At 41.8% G+C, this 24529-nt stretch overlaps 1 protein-coding gene across 2 annotated transcripts; it reads right to left on the bottom strand.

Annotated features, from left to right (window-relative positions):
* Nucleotides 1-358: 358 nt before the first annotated feature.
* stat4 (signal transducer and activator of transcription 4) lies at nucleotides 359-21726 on the bottom strand. 2 transcript variants are annotated; one of them, XM_034134260.1, is made up of 24 exons: nucleotides 21639-21726; nucleotides 21370-21503; nucleotides 19949-20084; nucleotides 17653-17751; nucleotides 16476-16568; nucleotides 16304-16382; nucleotides 16027-16118; nucleotides 15266-15417; nucleotides 11236-11394; nucleotides 8889-8981; nucleotides 8325-8384; nucleotides 8149-8169; nucleotides 7613-7703; nucleotides 7187-7231; nucleotides 6893-6976; nucleotides 6709-6807; nucleotides 6091-6226; nucleotides 5416-5468; nucleotides 5106-5200; nucleotides 4851-4987; nucleotides 4557-4748; nucleotides 4427-4472; nucleotides 4099-4204; nucleotides 359-646 (listed from the first exon to the last, which is right to left on the bottom strand). In XM_034134260.1, exons 2-24 carry the CDS (start codon nucleotides 21495-21497, stop codon nucleotides 623-625), a joined length of 2220 nt encoding a protein of 739 aa, XP_033990151.1. In that variant the 5' UTR covers nucleotides 21498-21503; nucleotides 21639-21726; the 3' UTR covers nucleotides 359-622. The 2 variants fall into 2 exon arrangements, with proteins under 2 accessions (XP_033990151.1, XP_033990150.1); XM_034134259.1 differs by having other exon boundaries at nucleotides 7613-7706.
* Between the last annotated feature and the right edge of the window lie 2803 nt (nucleotides 21727-24529).

The raw sequence follows: 24529 nt of genomic DNA on the forward strand, positions 1-24529 counted from the left end.
CTGTATGTTTCCTCATTTAATTCAATGTGTTTAGTTAACCTAAATGTTTAAAACGGTCTCCATGTGTATCCTGCCGTTAGAAATGTATGATCTGCATCAGATTAAGCCTTTTTAGTTTTGAAATACTGACTTGGCAAGATCTTTTTGATCCTAATTAAAACAATTAAATCTGGGCAAATCTCGATAAACGGTTTGTGGTGAGTTGCAACTGGTTCTGCTTGAAAATATGAGCTAAACCGGTTTCCTTCTACACAATTGAATGATGAATATGGGTGAGTGTTGTATGCAACACAGGCAAACGTATGGCTAAAGAGAAAGTGTTGCTACAAATGCAGAAATAAAGAAGCCAATGTCATAACATAGTACAAAGCAGACACAATAAACATGTGTTCTTTTTTTTAATATACTGTTAAAATATAATTTATAATTGAGTTGTCACAATAGAAACAGATCATTTTTTAAAGAACAATTATGAATATAAAAAAAGCAGTAAACAATAGTTCAAGCTATGAATCTAATTTTACCACAAAATAAACACAGCCAACAAAGATGTAGACGTTGATCGGGCAGTGGCATCAGATGAGTATAAAACTCGGTTGGGAGTTACATATTTCCCCTCGCCTTACTCTGAATATGGAGAGCTCATCTGTAAAAGGAAAAGGAGAACATTACCAGCAGCAGAACATAGAGGACTCGTCTATACACATTTTTCGGATGACCTTCCCTGTCTGCGGCTCTCACTCAGTTTAAGAAATACATCTTTCAAAATGTAGAGATTAGAGACATATTGTGTCATTCTTGATAAACAATCAGCAACGGCCGCACAGCTAGGTGACCTTCAAATGTTCATTCAAAACGAGTCTATATAGCAACCCAGTCTCACGGCATTTCGTGTTATTAGTCACGAAATTAATTTAATCTATTGATTCGTGTTCACCAACACGATTTTCACATTTTTTTCGTGTCACACAGAACGATTTTAAATGCAATGTATTTCTATTGGTAGTATGTTTCGTGCCTGCAACACGTCTTTTTGTCCGGTCGGGTCTTGGAAGACCAGAAGCTGTGTGGTTCATAAAAACATGTTCTTACTCAATATCTTACCCTAAGCCTAACCCTATCCCTTTTATTTTAAATTGTATAATGTCTGAGTTTTTTTGCCGTCCGCGAGGAAAAGAAATGTCTCAGAGCCTCAGAATACTGACATCTGTATTTTATGTCATCTTTTTTTCCTTCTAATTTGTTATTATTTGGTGCAGGCACGAAACATACTACCAATATAAATACATTGCTTCTAAAATCGTTCTGTGTCAGAATACTTAAATCTGTATTTTTTTAAATGTCTTTTTCCTTCTAATTTGTTATTATTTACATTGCTTTTAAAATCGTTCTGTGTGACACGAAAAAAATTGCGAAATCGTGTTGGTGAACACGAATCAATAGATTCATTTCGTGACTATAACACGAAATGCCGTGAGACTGTGTTGATATAGATCATGGGCGGCGCCAGAGATTTTCTTTTGGGGGTGCTGTGGGGTAGCTTGACGTTTCATAGAGGGTGCTCAAACATGTAGGGTTTCCCATTAATGTACCGGGCGCTACAGTGGAATTTTCTACTGCAACACTCCCCACACACACACACACACACACACACACACACACACACACACACACACACACACACACACACACACACACACACACACACACACACACACACACACACACACAGTGTACCCGCGACTGTTACAATGAAGGCTCAATAATCAGCTCACGGCATATAGGTGTAAGCAGAGGTAAAGTGCTGTTTTTTACAAGTGGAGGGTGGACCTAATGTCCTAGGGGGGTCGGGAAGATTATCTTTTTAAATATTGAAGTTAAAAGCATCAATCTGGTGCACTTTGAGAGCAACATGAAGAGATCTATGGATCCAGCTCTCAACACCCATATGAAACAGAACTGTAAACAGATTTTCTTTTTCTTTATGGATATTTTACTAATCACTCCCCTTTTAAACTTTATTCGTTTTTCATTTATTCTGTTATTTTTGAACTATAATGATCATATAAAGTCGTGCCTTGGAAATACTTGTTTACATAAATGGAGATCAAACAGTTTGAGACCTGAATAACTGAATAACTTAGACTAAAGTGAACTATCTAAACACTGAGAGACTCCTTTACCTCACTGAGCTGACGTTATCTGACAGGAGAGGACTTTCCCTTCACTTTGTTGTAGAAACAGCTTCTAATATCCGTTAGCGTAGCTAGCTAACCAGATGCTAACAACAACAATCTCCGGTACCGGTGCTCTCTCTCTCGCTCGCTCACTTGTGCGCTCGTGCCACACACACAGAGCCGAGCTTGAATGAAACACCCAGAAGTACTTGTACTGTACTGTAGCATATCATTTTCGAATCAATACATTTTCAAATTATGAATTTCACATATATATATATATATATAAAAAAAAAATACATTTCTTGGGGTTGCTTAGCAGTTGCTAGGCCAAATGTTGGTGTTGCTGTAGCAACTCCAAGCTACCGCCTGGCGTCGCCCCTGATATAGATAGTGCTTTGGTTAGGGACTATTATGAGTTTTGAATAATACAAATACATATTTGGCGTGCTGGTGAATATTTCAGCGCAAGGACGGCGACTAATTTGTAAGGTATTTTTTTAAGTTTTGCACAACATTGGAGCATTAAAGCACAGGGGAAGAAGATGTATCAGGCTTTCGTACAAACGTGATACTTGTCCATATGGATCAATGCATTTCATTTCATTTCAAACCTTTATTTAACCAGATTGGTCCAATTGAGATCATAGATCTCTTTTTCAAGGGAGACCTGCAGCATTGTTGGTGTTGGTCTTCACATAGGTTTGATTAACAAAAAGTACAGTGGTACTGTGATGGAAACTTCTGAAGCATTGGAGACGAAACTCAGAGAGACACCGGGAGAGCAGGAACTTTTGGCGCGTTTCCACTACACGGCCTCGCTCGGCCCCGCTCGGTATGGCTGGGCCTCGTTAGGACTGGCTCACTTTATGGCGCATTTCCATTACAGTTTAGGAACTGGGGTAGTATCTATAGTAACGCAGTGTAGGCGGAGCCGTGACGTGATCTTCAATGAGAACCCCAGAAAAACAACACAGCCGTTAGCTGTTAGCACTCAGAGCTCACAGCTCCTCATATATGTTCAGAAACTAGACAAAAGTTAAACAAGTACAAACCACAGACTGCCTGTGTCATGGTGAATACAGTCGCTGCTTTATTTATGTCTGTATAGGCCGTTGTTGTGAGTGTGGACGGTCGGAGCATATACTGCGTTAGCTTAGCCAATCTCCATTTAGAAAACACGCATTTTAAAAGGTTTTTCGCCTGCCGTCTGTCTGCAGACTTGACAAAGCATTAATTCATGGTTTTTACTAACTGGTATCAGTATGTTGTTACTTCGGCATCATTTTGAAACGTGTATTACAATTAAATCACGGTCAAATATGTCCATCTTGTTGTAGTTGTAGCCCCCTTGCCAGCGATGCTCTCTCTAGTTTAGCATACTCAGCCCGACTCAGCCTCGTTGTCTCTGGCCCTAGACCCGCGATTTTATGAGGCCAGAAAAACTGTGAATTAGGACCCGGCGGCCGGTACTAGGCCAAGTGGAAACGCAACCAAAGACGGGCCGCTGACGTCACAGCCCTCTTAAACCATGCTCCGCGCTGTAGTGGAAACGCGCCATAAGATGGCAAACACTGACGGTTTATTTGGAGCTTCGGCCGGAAGAATTCACAAGACATATCGTGTGCCACGAGTTGACACAGCGGATGCCAAACCAATTCTGAAGATCTCTACCCCTTAGCTAGTTCTGAGAGAAAAATCAACATTGTGCATAACAAGATAGAACCATAACAACTCTATCAGCTGACGCCAACAGGCAGGAACAGGGAGACAACACACTGAGAGCACAGCCCCCAAGGCTGCAGCTGCCTGTGCTCAGTCAGAACAGTATAACCTGATAAACTAAGTCAAAGTTATGGGCCCAGGAAAATATTTCCCCAACAGGTACAGTCCACCAAATAGCAAATAATGGCAAACTTACGCTGTTAATGTCGAAGCATAGGTGCTCACTGAGCATGTCAAACTCCCCAGGAGTCATCGGGGGCTCAGGAGACTGACAGGAGGAGGGTGTGGTGGTGGTATTAGAGCTGCAATCACAGCGAAAGGCAGAGAAGACAAGTGAGTCCAGAGACAGTGAGGCTGCTTCTGTGATATTATAGCATTTTCTAGATCCTTTTCAGTTGTGTAATTCTGCTGTTGGTTGATTTGATAGCACACTCAATATCCCATAGTCATCATCTTAAGTCTGATAACTACACGTCAGGGTAAAATTGATGATCAAAAATGTATAAATCTCTCAATGAACTCACCGCAATTGTGAGATTGGGATCAGGGTAGATGTTATGTATGGATGGACTGGAAGATAAGAGAGATACGAGAGAGATTAGTGTTAGTGATTTAAATCAACCACTGAGAAACATGAATGGTTTGCACTCTTGCCTTTGCTTGGCTGAATGTTGTAAAGCCGTCCGAAGGCTTCATCTTTGGGAATGTCGGGGTAGAGGAACTTGAGCGGGTTCTCTGGGACCACCCCCTCTGAGATCACTTTGTAGTCTCGAATGATGTCGGCAAATGGTAGGGCGCTAAGCCGATTTTTGGTGTATGGCTCCACAGAGTTGAATTTAACCTCTCCTGTTGTGAAAAGACAGTGTTAGCATAGCGGAGCATCAATAAAGAAAACAGGAACTATGTAAGAGAAACTTTCAAGAGCTAAGTGCATGGGTTTTTCCTCACCATTGTCGCCGTGCTGCACCCAGGTGAAAGTTATTCCTCCAAGGTGGCTCTCACTGAAGCGTAGGAGGAATGTGCCTGGCTCTTTGTCCTTCAGCAGAGTGCGCTCCATCTCTTTACTCACAAAACCCATGATATAGCTGTATGGATGGCGCAAGGGAAAAGAACAACAATATTATTTCCTGCTTCTTCTACCACTTTTTAGTTGGGGGGAGGAGGGGGGGTTGACAGTGAGTCTGGGGTGACCCAGGGTCTTACTTCTCATTCCAGACGGGCAGCAAATGCTTCTTGATGAGCTCTAGGATGGAGTCCAGCCACATCCAGAAACTGAATGGCTTTCCTGGAATATTCTCCTTAAAGAATGTTCGACACATTGAAGGGGTACAATGAGTTCTTTGGACATTAAAACATGACTTAAGAGATGTAACATATATGAAATGGAATGTAGAAAAATGTCCAGGGTCATCGAAACAGCATGGGGCACAGATAATTCTATCCCATGGGCCACTAGTTGGCACCACCATATTGGAGATGAAACCACATGGTACATGAGGAATTGAACACTTACCTTGGACAACTTGGACCAGGATACTTGATAGTCACTACAGGAGGCATGCTGGCCTACAACAACATACAGTAAACAACATGAATGACTACTACCCAACACCCGTGAGCCTGCAAAGACTAACAGCTATAATGCCAACATTAACTTGTGTGGTAAAAAGGGGCGCTATTCTGATCATATCAGGTTGATATTAGTATTCAGTGTCTCTACTGGGACATGTCTCCATGCTTTAATGTTCAAAAAGCTCTTTATTTTTCTCATACTGCCTGTGTTGCAGCACCTCTTTTCACCCTCTGTCTGAAACCAGAGCCCAGTCTGCTCTGATTGGTTAGCTGGCCGGCTCTGTTGTGATTGGTCAACCGCATAGCGATGTCCCGCCCCTTAGCCAGTCACAAAGGATGTGACACATAGTGATGTCAATATACGGAAGTAAACAAAGGAGTCCAATGGAGGCTTTTTTAGGCAGGGGGGAGAAACTCGCTCTAGAGGGAACACAGGGATTTTAGCCTAGAACATTAACATGCACAAAAAACAATATAACACACTACAGGAGAGGGAACACCACAACATCAGAAAAGGGCCCCTTCAAATGCCACCTGAAACATGTGTTATCCCAAAATCTAGATTTCGAAATATACAGTACAAATATGTTGTTTGAAAGCTGTAGGGCAGACATACCGAGAAGCTTTCCTCCCAGCATGCTGAGCTGCTCCTTGTTGAGGCCTTTACCAGCGAAGGTTGAGAATTGCCAGCTGAGGACCTCAGAGAGCTGGCTCCAGGTGGCCCGAGGGGGGTTTCCAAAGAACGCCAAGTTCTGTGGATTATAGGAAAGAGGTGGGAAAAAGGTAAAAGTGGAGTAGTTGGGATGTGTGTCGAGAGCCCTGTTCAACTGTACCATACAATAAATCCTCTAAAAATGATCATAAAAGATTAATCAACTGCTTTCTAAAACAGTTTAACCCTAACCCTTTTAGCTCTAAGTTCCTTAGAGGACAATAACGTCTGTGTCAAAATTCTTACACTACAGCTTACATATATATATTATTTTCTACTTGCACCGAGTACTGCTTTTTAACATTAGTCCTGATCATAACCACTACATATTTAGTCATTTTGACTGTTAAGTGAGACACAAGGGTTTAACAAATTCTGAACCTTCATGAAGGTAGAGAATATTGCAGGACTGTTGTATTAGACAACATTGGTTTAGCTAGGTGTACCTAATTAACTGGCAACTGAGGGATAGAAGCAGCACTATCCACTTTTAAACACATCAGCAACAGTGTGTCAGCTCACCCTGGGCTCATCAGTCAGAAGGTTATACCACATGACGGACGCCCAGCCCCCAGGCAGCTGGCTCACATTGGAGATGACCACCAGAGGCAGGGAACATGTCTGGAAGGATTCACATACACAATGAGTGAGCTGGGTACCAACAACAAGGAGCCGAATATCCAGTCATATGTACAGTGCTCCTGACCTCCAGATCTATGGTGAGGCCCTGCACTGTGAAGCACGCCTCGAAACTGAGAGAGTGAAGTTCCTCTGTCACAGAGAGGAGGCCCTGCGAACACACAACACACATCCACACAGCATATCCCTCATTAGGGACAACACTTTTGCAATAATAAAAGTATATTTAGACAACAATAGTATTACATGCACTTATTTGTGTTCAGGGATAATGCACAGGCTCAAAATAGTGGTGTAGGAATGAGTCCTGAACCCAGAAATGAGTTAATACATTAATGATCAACTCATCCGCATGTCGTACCTCGTTCCCCTTTGTGCCATTGATATATTTCTTCTCTTTCAGCTGCTGTTAGTGAAAGGAAACAAAACAGAAATTCAACAAATCACCACTTTGACAAACTGGTTAATGTCATATCCATGTGTAAGTGAACATTTGCCCATTTCTGTCTGTAAAATAACATAAATAAGATCAAATCATAGTCTAGTGATGAAGAATACCACTCTGTAGGTCAATGTAATGACATATTATCTAAAGTAATGACTCAGTATCTCAAAATACTGAGAATTATTGTCAACATATAATATCTCTCAAAAACAAAGTTTGTTTTCTAAAATAATGACTTTTAAATGTTTCAAAAAGACTTACAGGATATTTTTTTCAAACCGACAGAAATGGTTAATGGTCACATGTTCTGGTAATAAATGACACAAGCATGAATTGTATTACCAGATGTCTGAACTCCACTGAGAGGCAGCCGTTTGAGTAGTCCTCGATGTCCATAACTTTAGTGTTGTTGGTCAGGATGAAAAACTGACGACTTCTGAGGAGAACAAGAAGGTAAAACAAAGAGGCCTCGTGGGTTTGTCACATTTGTATCTATGCTGGCTGTTTTTATATGATACAAATGCAACTGATAGGAGAATAATTGTCTGAGCACATCAATACTCAGCTGTAGAATGTTAACAACTAAAGCACCTGCTTCAAGGATTGATATATTTTCAAGGTATTTTGATGAATCAAAACAGAAAAAACGTAAAGAAAGATTTATTGTAATGTTTATGTTTATGTCGCAGGTTGCAAAAGAATTTCACCTTTAAAAATAACTTTCCTCTTAATTGATATGTAGCATTCTGCAATGAAACTCATTCTGGAAGCAGTAAAGTAAATGCAATGTAATGTAAAGTGATGTTGTATAATGTTTGGAGAATATGTTTAAATGTAACATCAGCAGTACTTCCTGTCTTCAGCTTGTTTGTACTCACACTCTGCCGGGGGGTAGGTCCCTAGAGACACACAAAAACACACAGAGATTTGCGTTTTGACAAGTGTGTGTGAACACATTTTTATTACGTTTTTAATATACACCTTTGTTTATTTAAGGATTTTTCATCTCCTGGAAATGCAAACCAGTTTAAAAACTTTGGGCCAAAAATCTCACTTGTCAAATATTGTTTTGACTTTCAGCTGATAATCCACTTCTGGAAGTTTAACCAGGAGTCTGGAAGAAGAAACAGAGAAAAAGAACTGAGTTATCATTCAACATTACTACACAAATAAGACAGATGTTAAAACAGGAGTGAAATAGCACTGAAGGAGCCATTTATGTGTATTGTTGGCATGTCAGTTTATTTTGTTTATATTTATAATGCAATATCATTTTGAACACTTGGTGACGGGGGTTAGCTGCACAGGGTGTATAAACAGGGTCACAGGTGACCGGAAAGAGCACAGAATCCAGAAAGAGAGCAGAGCACACTGATCTAACCAGACGCCGCAGATGCTAACAGCTACAAACACTCAACCCAGGGTACTGTACACTCTTTAATAAACATCAAACTGCATCCAACCACCGGAAATCATCTGTGTTTGTCTGCGAAAGATCACTCTTACTCCTCACCTGCTGGCAACCAGAATATAGGACATTGGAACACTTCAATTGACCTTACAAGCACAATAATTCAGAGTTTCAAAAATCATCATCAGAGTGTTTTGTGTCACAAACCTGACTTTGGTGGTGAATTGCACGCCAGTCTTGATGATGAGGGGTTTCTGGGGATGTGTGGGCATGCATGGCTGCTTCTCCACCACAAACGAGCTGAGAACAAACCACAGTCATTGCAGAGTTTCACCCTTCACTTCACAGCAGCTGGGGTCATTCGATGGTTGTGTGTGCTGGGCCTGTATTTAGCACCTCACTAGGCCTGTATTGTGTAATGTGTTGTTGGTGCTGCTAGTTAAAGAGGAGGTTTTTCGTACAGTACATATCAGTGTTTCAAGTACAATCTGTATGTATTTGCACATGACAAAAAGCAATTCAACTTTCAAGCTATAAAACCAAACGATTACATAGAGACACAACATGACCAAGAAGACTTAAGTAACACAAAATGGGCAAAACAACCAGAGAGATATAAAATGGCCAAAGAAGACACACTATGACAACAGCGACACAAAAAAGTGCCTAAAGAATCAGAAGATGACCACAAAGAGGCACAAAAGGACAACAATGAGACAGAATGAACAAAAAACACAATACATCACTACGAAGGTAGAAAAAATGGGACAGAAAAACATACTATGAACACAAAGAGACACAATATGAGCAAAAAATACATACTATGCACACAACATATCAATAAATGAAAAAAGTGTAAAAATAACTATAACGTCTGTGGCTCTTGGCAAAAAGGTAGGAGAGATGCTGGGGCCTTTTGCATGTGGGGCCTATTGTATACAATCTACATCATTATACACAATGAAAGGTCTCTATACCCCATTCACACCAACGGTGTTTCGGGGCCGGTTCGGTGCTGGTGCTTGAAAAGCACCGGGTTTTCCTGTTCACACCGCAGCGGAGCAGCCTCTAAGCTCCGGAATCCGGTTCGTTTCGAGCACCAAAAAGTTGTCCGTCTAGAAGCAAGAACCGCATATGTCACGCTTACGTCGGAGGGGGGCGAGATTAACCTGAGCTAACAGTTAAAGGCGAGTACGGCAAATAAAAGTTGTAACAAGCAGTAGTGCTGAGCAAAGTGACTAGAACGCAACCACACACTTGTAAAAAAAAAACACGCTTTATAAAGTCAGGCAACACTAACCAGGCTTCGTGTGATTCTGTTTATTTGTACCTTACTTTGACCATCTGTTCGCTGTTATTGGTCATTGTGGAGAGCAGGCAGACGTTTTGTTTGTTATTATAGCAGCTATCGGATGGAATCAATACATGGGCTGCACAGGTTGTCATGTCCGACTATCACAAGTAGAATCATAATGAAAAATACGCCGGTAAAAAGTGCCTGTAGAAAACGGCTTAGCAAGTAGTCTCTGTTATTTCCCGTCTTGAAGATCAACACACTGCCTCATACGATTTCCTGTTGTTTTTTTATTATATCAGCGGGTGAAGTCAGTCACCCGCTGGCAGGCTACACAAGTTAAATCATAAAGAAAAATAAGCCGGTAAAATGTGCCTGTAGAAAACGGCTAATGCCACAATATGATAACCATCAGTCAATATAGTCACATTAGCTTCGGTTGCTATGCTAACATCACCCATGTTATACCAGAGAAACTTTCATAACAGCGTTGTGATGCCAAACAGCGTCAATTCAGACTGACACACATTCACTTAAGGGGAACTGGGGATATGTATCAGCTGCTTGTGTGACAGTCAGACAGTGAATACTTTAGAGCCGTGTGAGCTAACCCGGAGCTAACGGGAGAATACACTCGTGGAAGAGCAGCCGGCCAGCACTGCAGCGGTCGGTAAATGCCGCTGAAACACATTAATAAACAATGAACCACGGCACTCTGGAGAAAAGTATAAGGTTGGAGAAGTCGTTATTTAATTTAATCTGGCTTCGTATGATTAAAAGCAACGCAGTCCCCGGCCCGTTGTTGTTGTGAGGTGAGCTCCGTTGGGGAGAAAATCAGCGACGTAAACTGTGACGTCATGACGCAGCAGCGGCAGCACCAGTCGGTCTCTGAGCGGTGTGAAAAGAGCCGGAGCTAAACCGAAGTACCGGTTCTGAACCAGAAAAGCTCTAGCACGGAGCTTGAACCGGAGTTGCGTTGGTGTGAAAGGGGTATTAGCAACAGCAGAGAACACCAGTCATGATCCAAACACATAATAATAATAATAATAATAATGATAATGATAATGATAATAATAATAATAATAATAATAATAATAATAATAATAATAGTGCTCAAAGCGCTTAAAACATAAGAAGGGTTCAAGGACACTAAAAGAGAAAATATCTATCTGCATTATCTTGCACTGTATGGTTGCCTTTTTCAGTAAGGGTACATCCTTTAGGTGTGTTGAGTGGTACCTTGTGTGGTGTTAAGGTTACCTCTTGATCAGGTGATAGATGAGGTATTTGACTCGCTCCTCCATCTGAGGTTTCTGCAGAGGGATCGGGTCACTCTCGTAGGTGACCTTCACGATCAGATCGGCCAGTTTGTCCAGCTGACGCTTCATCTGGAACAGACTCTGTGCTGTCAGAGTGAACCTGGGGGGGGGGGGGGGGAGGAGGGGCGCAGAGATTAGTATCTTGAAACGCCATTCGGTCTTGTGTTCTCCTCTTTGCCTCCATCCTGACCAGCAGGGGGCCGCGGCAGCCAGAACACCTGATGACATGGAGGAGTTGACAAGCATGGTGAAATCTCTTGTCCGCTCCCATGCTTCCAGAGATCAGCAGTTGGAGAAAGAGGCCACGCCCCAAGAGCAGAGATGGAGACATATGCAGCACCAATTCCAACAAATCCAAGCACAGGTGACAGAATTGAGAGAAGGATATGATAACAAAGAAGAGTGACGTGACAGTGTTGAAGGTGACGACGTGGCCTGATGGTGAGGCCCCACCCATTTACAAATGTAAATAATTGGTTTAAACGGCATAATAATAATAATGACGATCGTCCGTTATGTGATTCTCCAGAACACACAGATGGCCAGTGTAGCATATTATTTTCGATGAGAGATGAGCAGATCGCCACTGGGCTTTCAACTAAAGACACAGGCACGCAAAAACTGCGGCATTTGTACAGCTCCTTATGGGTAGCCAACTGCAATTGATGAAGTGCGGGCGCGCTCCGGCAGCACTGCACTACACTACACCCCTTTGAAGCTGTGGTGGAGAGGAGGACACTAAACAGGCTGTTGTCCATCATGGATAACCCCACCCATCCTCTCCACCTGCAGCTGGACAGTCAACGGAGCTCCTTCTCCAACAGACTGCTGCAGCTCCCCTGTCTCAAGGACAGATACTGGAAAACATTCCTGCCCACTGCAATAACACTGTACAACAAATCACCTCTGGCTGGAAGAGAACTCTCTGCTCCATAGTTTCTCTAGAAATAAAACCACGTTATACATTTTACACATATATAATCTGCTCAATATTTAATATTAATATTCCATGTCATATATTTATGTATATATATATTTGTATATATAATATCTTGTCAAATTCAACATGTATATTTTCTATTTCAACATATATATTTTCTATTTTCTATTCTTGTTTATTTCTAGTTTTGTTTTATTGTAAAATGCCTTGTCTTTTATGCTGCTGCAACAAAAACTATTTCCCAAATTGGGATCAATAAAGTACCATCTTATCTTATCTTATCTTATCTTATCTTATCTTATCTTATCTTATCTTATCTTATCTTATCTTATCTTATCTTATCTTATCTTATCTTATCTTATCTTATCGTTTCACCATGAAGGAAAGCAGCAGCTAGTCGACTGGAGTTAAAGAGAGCGGGGCTGCGTTGCGTGCATGGCTTCCTTCTGCAGGTAACGCCCAGGGCCGTCCCTGGCCAACTTGTGGCCCCACGCAAAGTTATATGATGAGGCCCTCTGTGTCGCGAGCGTCGACGGGGGGATGCTAGTGGAGCCTCGCAGCGGCGAAACTGTGGCGCGCTTACCCCTAGATTCCACCGGGTCCGTCTGCGCCGCGTTACGGCTGCGCCGCGTTACGGCTGCGCCGCGTTACGGCTGCGCCGCGTTACGGCTGCGCCGCGGCGTTCACAACGATCGCGGCCACTCTAGTCAATAGGTGCTATTCCACCAGACGCGCCGCGTTAAGGCTAGAAGTGTCCCAGAAGCGTCCGAGAAGCGCATTTGCACTTCAGATGAATCAAAATGAAGCACCCTCCGCAAAATGAAGCACTCTCTGCAAAATGAAGCACTCTCTGCAAAATGAAGCACCCTCCGCAAAATGAAGCACTCTCTGCAAAGTGAAGCACCCTCCGCAAGCTGAGGCCCCCTCCGCGAGGTGAGGCCCCATGCTGTCTGCGTGATCGGCCTGTAGGGAGGGGCGGCCCTGCGCGTGCCAGGGGTTGCCGACCCCTGCCTTAGACTATGGACAAGTCAAAGAAGCTATTCTGGCTAAGTATGAAATTACAACCGATACCTAAAGAACAATGTTTCGGTCATTAGACATGAATCGTTATAGTCGTGCTAGTGGAAACTGTGGCACGCTTACCCCTAGATTCCACCGGGTCCGTCTGCGGGTGCTATTCCACCAGACGCGCCGCGTTACGGCTCAGAAGCGTCCCAGAAGCGTCTCGGCGCTGGGCTCCGCTCGAAATAGGATTCAAGTCTATTTTTCGTTGCAGAGGCGCCAGGCAGGAAATGGAACGGTCAGAGCATCCGGCCCATCCCCAAAATAAACTAATTTGCAGACCCTATCCCTCCGTAGTCTTTCAAGTAGGAGGAGAAATGCCAGCGTTCTCCTCCGGTTTACAGGCACTGTGTAAATTATATATATAGAATAATTATGATGATGAATGCATTTTTTTACCACTAAAATACAGCAACACATCTTTGATTCATGTCGTTTATAACTGGAATATTACAGTTATTATTAACTTTGTCTGTACAAAGTAGCCTGTCCAGGAAATATGCCCAAATCAACAAAAACTGAGAGCCGGCAGGCAAGACGCTCCGCTTCTGAAATGCTTCTGAAACGCGCCTGGTAGGGTATGACGCCGGAGGAGGCCGGACCAAAACCGCGGCGCAGCCGTAACGCGGCGCAGACGGACCCGGTGGAATCGAGGGGTTACACTGTAGGTGCGCCGCGTTTGGGGGTGCAGGGGGGGGGGGGGTGCGGGTGCGGGTGCGGGTGCTAGTGGAGCCTCGCAGATGGGGTGCTGCAGCCCCATTAGCACCCCCCCCTTCCCGCGTCCATTCGCAATGTCTCGCTGTCTCGCAGATCCCACGCAGCAAGCAGGAAATGAACCCAGCTCACACTGTCACTCACAGCAGCGAGCCCTGCAACGTCCCGCCAACACGGCACCCAGACCCCACGCAGCATTCTCATCTGTTTGTCATTACTGGTGTCATTTCCTGGTTGCTAACAAACGCCATTGTAACACATAATCACTGATGTTCCGCTGTAACGGTGGTGGACTCATCAGAACAGAGTGGAGGAGCTGACCAATCAGAGCACAGTGGGCTCACAGGGAGGGGGGGGGGGGGGGGGGGGGGGGGTGGCAGGAGCTCCAACAAGCCGTTTAGGACAGAGAGTGAATACACATACTATACAGAGATGCTGTATGAGAAACCAATGTGAGTTTGGAACATTGCACAATGTAAATCTATTCTAGTATACCTCAACAATGGAATTATGATCAGTAGAAATGGCCATGACATGGGACCTTTAAGTAGCATTATCTACACACACTTAAGATCACGCTTACACACATTTAAGTGCTGAAATGCAAAATAATTGGCTATTGCGGTTTCTTCAATTCCACAGTTAAATAGGACTTGGATTACAATAATATAGGTTCATTTAATTATTTTCATTACTGAACAAGTATTTCAGGGCACCTTTTTTGTGTTCTTTTTTAATCACTACAGCTAGTAATAAATATAAATGTTGTTTGGCCTTCAGTTCCTCCAGAGGCTCCACTTCAGAACTACTGAAGGATTTTTAACGTTCAACTTGTGTTTGTGCACACGGCCTTCAGTAGAGATTGGGATATTGACATGTTATTTAGGATCAACTGGCACACACAATCAATTCACAGGTTAAAAGGGATTCATCATTATACGAACACAGGTGCAAACTATTCCTCCGTTTAAAACACATCATGAATCTTACCTAGGGCTAGGTGAATTATATCAAATATCACAATATTTTTAAACAAGTATCTGTAAATCGATATTGCGACAATATTGTAGGTTGACTAGTGGTAGCTTACAGAGAATATTTACACATTAGATTTTTTTATAAAAGTTCATCATTAATGTCTATAAAGAGATTGATTCAGCTTTAAAAGCAAACATGTTCTTATAATACATTACAATGCATGTTAGGCCATGTACCTATATTAGAGTACACGTAATAATCCTATAGAAGTCCTCACCAGCTGTGCAGCTGCTCCAGCCCGGTGAGCTGCGGCCCCCCGATGGCGGCGATCTGCTGCCGGCGCTTCCAGTCCTGCAGCTCCGGGTTGAGCTGAGAGCTCATCAGGTCTTCAATCTCCTTGATCACATCGTCCATCTTTGACAAGATCTCCTGACAAAGGTAAGGAAAGACCGCTGTGATGCTTGAAATGCTTTACAATCAAATACTGCTGCGTCTCTCACTTGTTTTAAATCAAGGCTAAAGACTTCTCTATTTGCTGTTGCCTTTTATTACATCAAATAACTATTCAAATCGTTTATCTATTCAACTTTTATATTGTATTCTAAATCTGTCTTATTTTACTTAAGCTTGTTTGTTTTTTGCAGAATCATTTTAACTAAGGCATTTATTTTGCACTTTGTTGTAGCACCGTCTTTTGTAAAGCATTTTTAGTGGACTTAAAGTGTTCTATCTAAAGAAAGTCGCTTTGCCTTGCCATACTTGTTGTAAATTATACAATCCTTTATTTGTACACTGGAAAGCATTTTTCTTGCTTTCTATGTTGGAGACATTTTGATACACATTGATACACATTGATACACATTGATACGCATTGATACACATTGATACACATTGATACACATTGATACACATTGATACGCATTGATACACATTGATACACATTGATACACATTGATACGCATTGATACACATTGATACACATTGATACACATTGATACGCATTGATACACATTGATACACATTGATACGCATGCATACCTTCCTTTTAAAGTCCAGACTGTTAAGCATAGCCTGCAGGGTCGTTACTTCCTGTTTCATCATCTCAGGGTTCTGTCGAGCATCTGATGATTCTATGACACACACACACACACACACACACACACACACACACACACACACACACACACACACACACACACACACACACACACACACACACGCAACGACAGATATTTTAGAGAAAAAATGATTGTGGTGCACGCTGTGTTATTTTAATGCACTGAAGTAAGATTAAGTTTGCTTTCACAGGGACCACCTCGTGCCTGCAGGGTCTTGTAGCGGAAATCGAAATCATCCTGCATGTCCTCGATGGATTTGACAGCCTGGTCCATCAGCTGCACACAGACAGGCAGACATTTAAAGATCAGTCCATTGGGTGAACTTTATATTTGCTCTGATGTTGCCTGAAACATGTGTGTGTCAGTTACCTGCACGCTGCCCCTGATGATGGCCACTCTGTTGTCCATGTTCTTCTGCCTCTCGAAGGCCACAGAGTTCTGCAGTGATCTCTCCAGTGGACCCTGTTGGAGAGCATTATTTTCTTCTGAATGTGTTTTGAAAGATTTATTTCAAACATAGGCCTAATCTGTTCTTCAATCACTTATATTTATTCTTGTAATCAAGGATTCAGGATAACACTTTGCTCCCAGAACACATCTGATGACATGGCCTGTACTTCAAACGTAAGCACAAAGCAGCATGGAACAGTCTACACCCAGCCTAGCAGCTCTGTGAGGCTGCACTCATGCTAACATTATCACAATGACAATGCATATTACCGTTATCACCATCTTGTGCTGTGTCTCAATATGGTTTCCTCTGTACTTGTAGTGTTTTCATCCATTGCATCCAGGTACTCTTAGCGGTGAAATGGTGAGAGTGAAACGCTGGAATGGTAAATGGACTCTACTTATACAGTCCATTTACCATTTACCGTGGAGCAGTTGGGAGCCTAGCTCAAGGGCACCTAGGAAGTACTTTTCCGGGACTTGATCCAGTTACCTCCCAGGGTCGCGTGTACCATTGTCATGCACTGTTTTATTGCAGTTTCTTCTTGCACTTTTTATATTTAGTTGTATGTCTTATGTAATGTATGCTGCACTGTTGGAGGAGCTATTGAATCTTTGAGTGTTGAATCAAAAGATGGCGGTAATGCCTTTTCTGGTACGTTTACGTTCAGGCCATGATAGTAAAGAGGAAAAGAGATTGTCATTTCTGAGTTAGTAAAACAGCCATGTAGAAGTTCATGCACTGTGACAGGAAGTACATAGTGTACTCAGTGGACTACACAGAAGTGTATAATAATCTTTTTATTTTTGCTGAATAAAGTTTTATGACAAAAATCGTCATCAACCTGTTCATTTTGTTTTACAACAGCCTTCCTTGAATATTAAAATGCTATCTTGATTTTTCAGCACGTTCATAAGTAAAGGAACAGAAGTATTATGTCATGCAGCAGTGTTTCTTGGGAAGAGGGTGAAGCAGTTGGGAATGTGTGGGTGTGTAGTTTGCAGCAGTGTTTTCCTGGCAGCAGCTCTGGTTTCCCAGCAGCAGACGTGATGAAGGAACTGGAGGGACTTTCCCTCTCAGAAACAAACCACAAACCTGTTCCTGCATGCAGGCGCTGGAGAGGATCCGCCGCTCCTCCCTCAGGCAGGTGGAGATCACCCGGGCCATGACCGTGGGGTTTGATGTGTATTTCACCTGGGGACACACACACACACAAAGATAATTACACTCACAGTCTTAGATGTCGTTAATGTAAGCATAGAAAACGCCCTACAAGAACCGGCAGCAGGGTAATACTGACAGTCAATTTTCACAGTGTATGTTTATCTTTGCCATCCAGAAAAACCAAGCGCCTGTGCAGTATCCTCAGAGATTACTTATCATACAATCAGAAAAGGAATGAAGTTCAGCCTGTCTCTGGACCAACCCTCCATCCGAATCAAAGTAAAGGCTTAGAGCCAAAGGTGTGACACATACTTGCAATATAATAAGTTGTTTCAAAGGGCGTTATAAAACCTGTAACGGAAACAAATTACATAAACAAATACATCTTTGATATGGAGCAGACACGACTCCTGCCTTCTATCTCACCACATGACTCAGATTCTTATAAAGAGTGTGGCATTGGTTTGCTCATGAGCCCGTTCAAAAGCCTACGTACCAAAGTACCAAACATCCTGCTGTGGGAAGAGGAATGTTTTTTTCTCGCCTCCAGGTGTGAGAAAGTTTGAATTAATCCGCATCATTGCCAGACTGATGACTGAGCTGCATGAACACACACCTACACTCACTTTTGTTTATGTCTTTTATTATTTATAAGCAGGTAGTTTGGTTTCTGGTATTTTCAAGCTCACTTCTCTTTTTTGTCCCCCTGCATTACTTAGCTAAAAAATGTGATCCTGAAAAGAGTGCAGAAATGGTCTTGTATTTCTGGTGATCATCAGTAAGAGATCAAGCTACAAGGGGCTTTCCTTAGGGAGCCTGCTTACATGTGGGTTATAGGTCAGTCAAACTAAAGAGGGATTAAAACACAATCGTACATCACAACAACAACCGCCTGCACTCTTCACATGAGTAGCTGCTTCCGCTGAGAAGTATTGACTGCGACACATTGAGACACACAGGAAACAGCGGTATGAGCCTCATGGGTTTGTTCTGCAAAGGTATATTTATTTTCCAGAATAAAATGTGAGCTGAGGCTCATGACGTCGGTGAGCTCTGACCACAACATCCTGTAAAGCGCCTGGACCAAAAACTCACATCAAAGAAGAGAAGGGAAGGTGTTTTTCACAAACACACCATTATTATGCTGAGTACAAGTATTTCAGCCAGCGGTCAGTGCATCATTTGTAAAAGAATGTCTTTAATTGTATTTCAATTCCATAAAGTCGTTTCTGTCCTTCTTAACTCCATTTGATATTGGAACGGCCAAAACAGAAGCTGCTCTCAGGAAAAGCAACAACAGCACACACAGAAACAAGTTACACATTCAGAGTGACTTCTTTTTTCACTTCCCTTTCACCTCCAGCATACACACACCATAGACCAAAAAAAACACTTCTTCTTATTGGAGACATTTTATAATCAACTACTGAAAGTGAGTATGCTCAGCGTTTTGATGAAGTTAATTCCACCATGAAATCAACTTTTACTTTTACTTTGGGTAATGGCATACATGAGCATATTCATGTAAAAGCAACCTTTTAGTATTGTCACCTCAAATTAAAATGCTTTATGTTGTTATGATAATGAAGAAAATGACCCGACAGGAGACGAACGCAGAATTTGTATACAGCCAAATAAGCAAATACCATAAGTCAACTTATGCAGACATACAGAACTGGAGAGAGCAGGCCCCCCCTCTAAATGTGTGTATATGTATATTTGTGTCTATGTATTTGTACATATATATATATATATATATATATATATATATATATATATATATATATATATATATATATATATAGTAGGTGAAAAGGTGTGTATGTATTTTATATTTCTTTTTATATTATATTTTCTATTCTCTGGGATGGTGAGAAAAATGATTCTGTGTAACACAAATAGAGGAATTAACAATAAAGTTGACTTTGAGAAATGACAGAGACAGTATATGGTGCTGGGGTTTTTGCCTCTGTCACCAAGATACTGCAACACCATGGATCTTTTGACATTTGATTCGCTTTTTTTATTATTATCTCAGCTTCCACGGTGGGCAAGCTACAGTTTAAACTAGGAAGTAAACAAATGATTGTATTGTGCAATTATTACCGCAGTGAAGCAACTTTGAAAAGGCGTTGGTTAGGTGTGAAAACAAGTGAAAATAAAGCCTCTGTTTAAATGAAGGGAGCTGTGAATGTGACATAACTAGGCCATAAAGAAGGTGACACACCTGTAGCTGCTGTTGTATGATCTTCATGTTGTGTCTCTGTAAGAAGTTCTGCTCCTGTGAGCGCACTCGATCCAGCTGGGACAGAAGGTTGGTGAACAGAACCCCCGCCATGGACTCCTCGTTGGCTGCTGTGTCCCTGAAGAACAGACAAAAGATTCCCAGCTAAAGCTATGAAGAAGATGGCTGGAGTTACACATTCTAAACAGGAAACTTGAGAAAGCAACTCTGCAGGTGGGCCATTGTATGAAGTACAAGTTCATACACAGTGTTAGTATCCAAACTGTATAGAAATGTAAGACTCCACTACACAGAGATTATGAAAGGAGGTAACAGTCGAGTGAGCCCAGTTGGTTGTTCTGTGATGAAGACTGTCTAAGGGGGGTCAGGTCGGCCCCTGGACTCCAACCTGTGAAGTGATACATATTCATCAGTGCCGCTAGGATCCTGATGAGGGGGAGAAAATACAATCACATCACACCCATTCTTCACTCGCTCCACTGGCTTCCTGTCTCATTCAGGATCAAAAACAAGATCTCACTACTCACCCATCAGTGCATCCACGGGAACTCTCCTTCCTACCTCAAGGAACTACTCTCACCACAAACCTCCACATGCAACCTCCGTTCTACAACCAACCATCTGCTTCGCCCCCCCCCCCAGGACCCAGGGGCTTTCTGTTCAGCCGCTCCTCACCTGTGGAATCCTCCCAGACCACCGGAGGGCTCCTAAGGCCACTGACTCTATTAAGAAGGGCCTACAAAAAGCTGTTTTTAAGTTGTTGTTTTTTTAAAGGTATATTATGCCCTTGTAGCACTTTGGGATTACTTTTAGCAATGAAAGGTGCTTTACAAATCAAATGTATTATTATTATTATTATTATTATTATCATTGGAAATCAATCATATGACCTCAATGATTAAACAACCAATAAAAGGGCACAGATGCAAAGGAACACAAAGAGCTACAGAGACGCACAATGGCCACTTGGAGATGCAAAAAACTACAAGGTAATGCAAACATGACGACAAAGAGACGAAAATAGACCATGAAATTGCACAAACTAACTATAGAGACTCAAAATAACTAAGAGACAGAGAAGGACCACAAAAAGACTAAAAAAAGTCCATCAAGAGTTTTCTTCTTGACAGAGTGCAGGTGTTTTCCATTTGGAAAGTTAAGGACAAACTAATCATATTTTAAAGCTGCATTCTTTATTTTTTCCCCCAACTCGGGGCAGGATAACAAGCTGAAAACAGATGATGGGGCATATTATGACCTTATAAACTGTGTTTGTCTGCTGGTGCTGGACAGGTTAAGTTTTAGTGTTTTTCGACATTCAGACTGCAAGATATTAATGACAGTAAAGGCTGTTAACTGAAAGCTAAACATTTTTAAAACATACATACAGGAGCAGGACTCACCAATCCTGAGTCTCGATCCAGCTGGACAGACCCTGCCTGATGTCCATGGGGAAGTTATCATCATACAGGTAGTCCACATGCTCCAGGAGTCTGATCTCCAGCTGCTGGATCTGCTTCCACTGGCTCATGCTGCCCTGCATACACACCATATCAAAGGAAATGAAAAAACACAGTAGTTAAAGTATCCTTTTTTCTTTTGTGTGGATATTTTAGGAGTATAATTAGTTTGGTAATTCAGCTCTATTCCCTTCCTTTCTCACATGTATTACCTTTGCTGTTTGTGCTGTGCTGTTCCTTCAGTCTTCTCACCATGTGCACTTGTTTCCCTCAGACTTTCGTTTTGCACGTTCAGGAAGCAAGCTCATTTATTCTAAGGGGCTGAACCAACTCATACTCAGAAAACACGCCACACACACACACACACACACACACACACACACACACACACACACACACACACACACACACACACACACACACACACACACACACACCACACCACACACACCACACACCACACACACACACACACACACACACACACACACACACACACACACACACACACACACACACACACACACACACACACACACACATACACACACACTTTTCTGTGTGTGGTGAGAAAGGACTTACGATACATTTGACTGGTAAAGGAACATACGTCACTAGAAACGTGAGACTGTCAAGGGTACATTTGTCATCTGTGCATTAACTTTCCTTTATCTTTGATATGCTATATTACACTTTACTGCTCCTTGTCACTCTGGTCGGATTCTAAACTGCATTTTATTGTAATGACAATCAACTAAACTTACAGGTGCATCTAAAAAAAAAATTAGATTTGCGCATAAAGTGAAATATTTTCACGCCTATTTTTGTTTTAATTTTTATGATTACGGTTTACAGCTCATAATCCTGTATCTCAGAAATAGTATAATATTACATAAGACTAGGGTTGCAAAGGGGCGGAACATTTCCGGAAAGTTTCCATGGGAAATTAATAAACTGGGGAATTTTGGAAATATTCGATGCAAAATTAAACAAAAAACATGACATTTCAACAGATTCTATTTTTTTTAATAGAACAAGTAGACAAGAACAAGTTTTAATTATTTTATTGAACAATTATTTGTTTCATTGAAGAACGAAAACAGGAATGTTGAGTTAAATATTACTCATCCCCACTCATTAAAAAATGAACAAAAATGCACCCCCATCCAAAAATCCCCACAAAGTCCCATTTAAAATGTTAAATGAAAAGAGCCCTTCTCCCTCCAAAAAGTCCCGTTAAACATGCACATCTTCCTTCAAGCAATCCTCTGCATTTTTGCTAAACCCTTTCAGTCAATGGGCTCTTCCTGGGCCTCATCAACATCACACTCTGAGTCTTCCTCTTCAAGTGTCACTGTCCAGCCTTGTTGAGGATGGCTCTGTGTCAGGCTCAAAGAGCCTTAGGTTTGCCGAATGCCAACCAGTTTTTCCACTCTCACATTTGTGAGCCTGCTGCGAACCTTTGTGTGGTCTCAATAGCCATGCAGTAAGCAGTGTGCTATGGCATGGATATTCAAGTGTACTTGAATGGCATCTGTTTGTTTTAGTCAAGATTATGCTAAAATATACTTTCCCCAACTATATTTAAGTTCCCTATGAAGAGCCAACCTTCAATTTAGAAAATTCCCAGTTTATTCCCATAAATTCCCTTTAATTCCCGTTTATTCCCATGGAAAGTTTCCATCTTTGAAAATTCCCGGAATTTTGCAACCCTACATAAGACCAATCAAAAAATGATTTATAATACATAAATGTCATCAAGTAGACGTGGTATGGAGGCAATATATTCCATTATATCCTAATAATTGTTTTAGATGCACCTGTAATCTGATTTCCATTATGCTTATGCATCTCTTAATGGTCACATATACTTCTCTTCTCTCTTCAACTCCAATTTAAATGTAGACAGCTCCCTCTGTTGGAATTATTGTAAAGAGCGGCAAAAACCAACAAACTGGATTCCTCCAGCTAAAATGTTGCCCATGAGGCTGCAAATTGGTCAAGACCGGCCCTGTCAGTAGATAATAAATACAATAATAAAGAAATAAAATCACGAGTTCAACCTGATACTGCTTTAGTAGTGCACATTTTGTTTACCATCCACCTAAATCAGCAAGATAACAATTATAATGAAAAGTGCTACATGTTGGGGGGCGTGCTACATGTTCAAAAACGTGTGAGTTAGGGAAAACATTTAAATATGTTCTCACAAAAACAACATGTTCGTCTTAACATTTCAGAAAATCTTACAATAAAGAGTTCATTTGAGCGTATGACTTACGCTACCGGTTGGCCAGTCGAGTTTCCCGGGCTGATTTTTAGTCCCAGTCCGCCCCTGAAATGAGGACCCAGACGGTGGCGGCCGCCCCACCTCTTCCCACATTCTAGATTGTCATAAAAAAATATTTGTATTTTTAAATAGGCCTACAATCTTTTTTTTTCTTCTTTTTTTTTTGTATGAACAAGGTACTTATTATATAGTTGGTGTCAGTGGGGAACCGTGTCTATCACAACTGGACCTTCTGTAGACACACACACACACACACCCACGCCGCCGCCCCCCCCGCCACCGTTATAATGTCCGTCTTTTCACTGAATTGTCGTCTTGAAAAGGGTACTGACAACAATTCCGCAACAACATCATCTTCACCTGTTGCCATTTCAACGTTAAAAACAATAAAACGGCAAATGAATTGCTAAGTGGCATTTATCTAGATCCTCTGTCTCGAGTCTCGAGCCAGTGAACTGACAGGCCTTCTAGAATACCCTGGAACCGAGGGAAACTCTGAAAGAATACGTGAATTGGCTACTTAAGCAATAGCTCACGACAGGCCGTGGTATATGCTCATTATATCACAGCTAAGGGGCGTGGTTCGGCCCGCGAAGGTAAAACGGTTACCAAGTGTGGCAATATGAAAGAAAAATACACACTCTAATTTAAATCGTTTTTATTAGTAAATAATGATGTTCAAAATAAAATAGTCCCTCCGTTGCCTTCTGCACGAAACATAACTGGGGATTTTAACCGTGCAAAACTGGACAAATCTCTGCCTACATTCACTCAGTATGTGAAATGCCCCACCAGGGGAAATAATACTCTGGA

This window comes from Trematomus bernacchii, unplaced genomic scaffold (genome assembly GCF_902827165.1).
Source record: "Trematomus bernacchii unplaced genomic scaffold, fTreBer1.1, whole genome shotgun sequence".
NCBI classification, from domain to species: Eukaryota; Metazoa; Chordata; class Actinopteri; order Perciformes; family Nototheniidae; genus Trematomus; species Trematomus bernacchii.